Source organism: Benincasa hispida, chromosome 10, assembly GCF_009727055.1.
Source record: "Benincasa hispida cultivar B227 chromosome 10, ASM972705v1, whole genome shotgun sequence".
In the NCBI taxonomy this organism is placed as follows: Eukaryota; Viridiplantae; Streptophyta; class Magnoliopsida; order Cucurbitales; family Cucurbitaceae; genus Benincasa; species Benincasa hispida.
In genome coordinates, this window is record NC_052358.1 from 60366713 (window position 1) to 60369531 (window position 2819).

Below are 2819 nucleotides of genomic sequence, written 5' to 3' on the forward strand. Positions count from 1 at the left end.
TCTTTAGGTGGGGTTTTCTCCTCTCTCAGTAGCTGCTGGTCGGCCGTTTACCTTTAGGTGAGGTTATCTTCACTGTTGTCTTTAGGTGGGGTTTTCTCCTCTCTCAGTAGCTGCGATTCTCTCTCTCTCGTTTGGTCATCGGGCGGTTTCACCTTCACTCACTTAGTCACATGCCTTGCTAGAATCGGAAAGGAGCTCGTCATCCAAGCTTCTCCATCGCAGGTATTCTATATTCTCCCTTTTCTCCATAGTTCTTTCCATTTTTCCTTTGAACCTGCCTCCTTAGATCAGTTTCATCAGAAATTCTCACATCGTTTGCATCTAGCTTAATCAAGTGTTCGTATTTAGTTTGATTGGTCAGTTGAGCTGTCTGTAAGCTCAATTGTAATGCTATGTTTTGATGAGTTTATTAACACATTATCCTGTTCCCTCGTCTCCCCTATTCCTGTTATTCCACTTCCACTTCCACTTCCACACTCAAATTCACTATGAGTACGTCGCTGTTTTGCAGTGTACATCTCATTCCCATTCCCATTATTCTCATTCTCAACAACAATAATTGGTCTACTTGTAGTACTAGAAGAATTACAAAACTCACTCCCATTATTAAACAAAAACCCCTGTTGTAGTTGTAGTAGTGATGGGGTTGATCTAGTGGTGGTAGTAGTAGTACAAGTTGGCCCAATTTCAGCAGCTTTCTGCAACAAAGCTGTAGCTGACATATTTCCCATCTTGGTTTGATTCATTTGCTGTAATTGATGGCTGTATAATGAAGAAACTCCTCCATTATTCATCATTAACCCTTGATTTTGATTATGATTAATATAATAATCACCCATTGTTAATTGGTTTCCCCAAACTCCATCTTCACCGTACATCATCATCGGCCCCCCAATCATTTGAACATTGCTTCTTATTGTCATTGTTGCTTCCTTCACTAAAATTGGCTTCAAAATTGAACCAAAGTGTTGGCCCGTGAATAACCCTGTTTTATCTTCTATGCACCCTCCACCCATTGAATTATAGTTGAAATTATTGCTTACTGTTGTTCCTACTTTTACTCTTGCTGTTTCTTCTGCTAATGCATCGCAAAATGCCCTGTGAGTTATGAAGCTATCTCTCCTGTGTTTCACACAATTTCCATACTGATTAAAACATAATTAATTAGTTAATTAATTATTTACATTTAATTATTAGAGTTATATATATATATATTTACTGAGAATGTCCAATGTTAATACATTGACTGAGATTGATGATACAACATCCACATACATTAGACATGACTGTGAGATGGGTTGATAAATAATGTATTAAACATGGTATGTCATTTACTATGGCTATATGTATTTAAATATTAAGATTATATGTTTTTTGTGTGAGTAATGTTTTTTGTTTTTTTTTTTTTTTTTTTTTTTTGTAGATTGACATGGAAACTTCAACAAGTAGCAGTGAGGATGATAGAAATATGATCCCATAAAAATATAGTAGAATAAGTATACCACGTGGCCTAACTACAATGTCTGAGTTGGCACAAATAAGGACATGTAGGCAATGGTTGACCATTGATTATAATGAACATGGACAACTAGTTGGATCTGGAGCAAAAAAGATGCAGAGTTATATAGGAGTTTGTGTTCGACAACAAATTCCTATAACGTATGATTCTTGGAAAAAAGTTCCAAATCATTTAAAAGACAAACCTTTTGATTGTATAGCGGTATGTTTTCTAAACTTTATAGTAGTTTATTAGTTTATTATTTAACTACTTTTTTCATTGTGCAAATATCGTTCAATGTGGACTCTAAGTCCAAACATTGTATACTAATGTCTGCATCTAGGAAGTTTCGGACTTTCAAGTCAATGTTGACTCAAAAGTTCATACTTCCATTTAAGAATGAACCTTCAGTCTTGCAATTCCCACCGCAACAATATTCTCATATAGAGCAAGATCATTGGACATCGTTCGTCAATGAACGATTGAGTGAAGAATGAGAGGTAAGTCATTCACAATAAATTACATGTCAACATTATCATTGTTTTGATAGGTAACTTCAACTAGATTTGTTGTACAGAAAATCAGCCGTGTTAAAAAAGAAAGACGTGCAAAATGTGTATATAATCACCACATTTCTTAGAAGGGCTATGTGAATCTTGCCCAAGAATTAGTGAGTTATTTGACTTAAATTAAATATTTTATTCTAATGTGTTTATGCTAATTAAATATGTATGTTCATGTAGAACCTATCGAATGACCCTTCTTATCGGGCGACTTTATGGAAAGAAGTAAGAAAAGGAAAGAATAATGAATACTTTGATGAAGTTACTCAAGAATGTGCCAATCAGATTGTAAGTATATATTATGCAAAATTTAAGATGACATATATATAAGTTTAAGATGATATAGATATTTTGTGAAAATTGTAATATGTTTTACAGGATAAATTGGCTGAAGTTCATGAAGGTGAAGATGTTATCACCGAAGCATTGGGTACGGAAGAACATTGGGGAAATGTTAGAGGAATGGGTGATTTTGTTTCCCATTCTCAATATTTCAAATTAGTAAAACCAAAGTCCTCTATGAGCCAAGAAATTGAAGGAGGCTCTAGTAAAAAAATTGTTCGACATGGTAAAATGTCAAAAGAAAGAACTCACAACAAACAATCTCATCAGTCCAAATCATCTGTTGGAAGTGTTGCACTAAGTGCATCTGAAGAAGATACTGAGAAGATGTTTAAAGAAGAAGATACTGAGAAGATGTCTAAAGAAGATTTGGAGGTAATTTATTTATTGTGACTTTTAAATTTTAATCATATTGT

At 34.3% G+C, this 2819-nt stretch overlaps 1 protein-coding gene across 1 annotated transcript; it reads right to left on the reverse strand.

The window, feature by feature from the left end:
• Positions 1–344: 344 nt before the first annotated feature.
• Positions 345–1284, reverse strand: LOC120089171 (zinc finger protein NUTCRACKER-like). Its single transcript, XM_039046584.1, has 2 exons — positions 1276–1284; positions 345–1145 (listed from the first exon to the last, which is right to left on the reverse strand). Exons 1-2 carry the CDS (start codon positions 1282–1284, stop codon positions 345–347), a joined length of 810 nt encoding a protein of 269 aa, XP_038902512.1.
• Positions 1285–2819: the final 1535 nt, after the last annotated feature.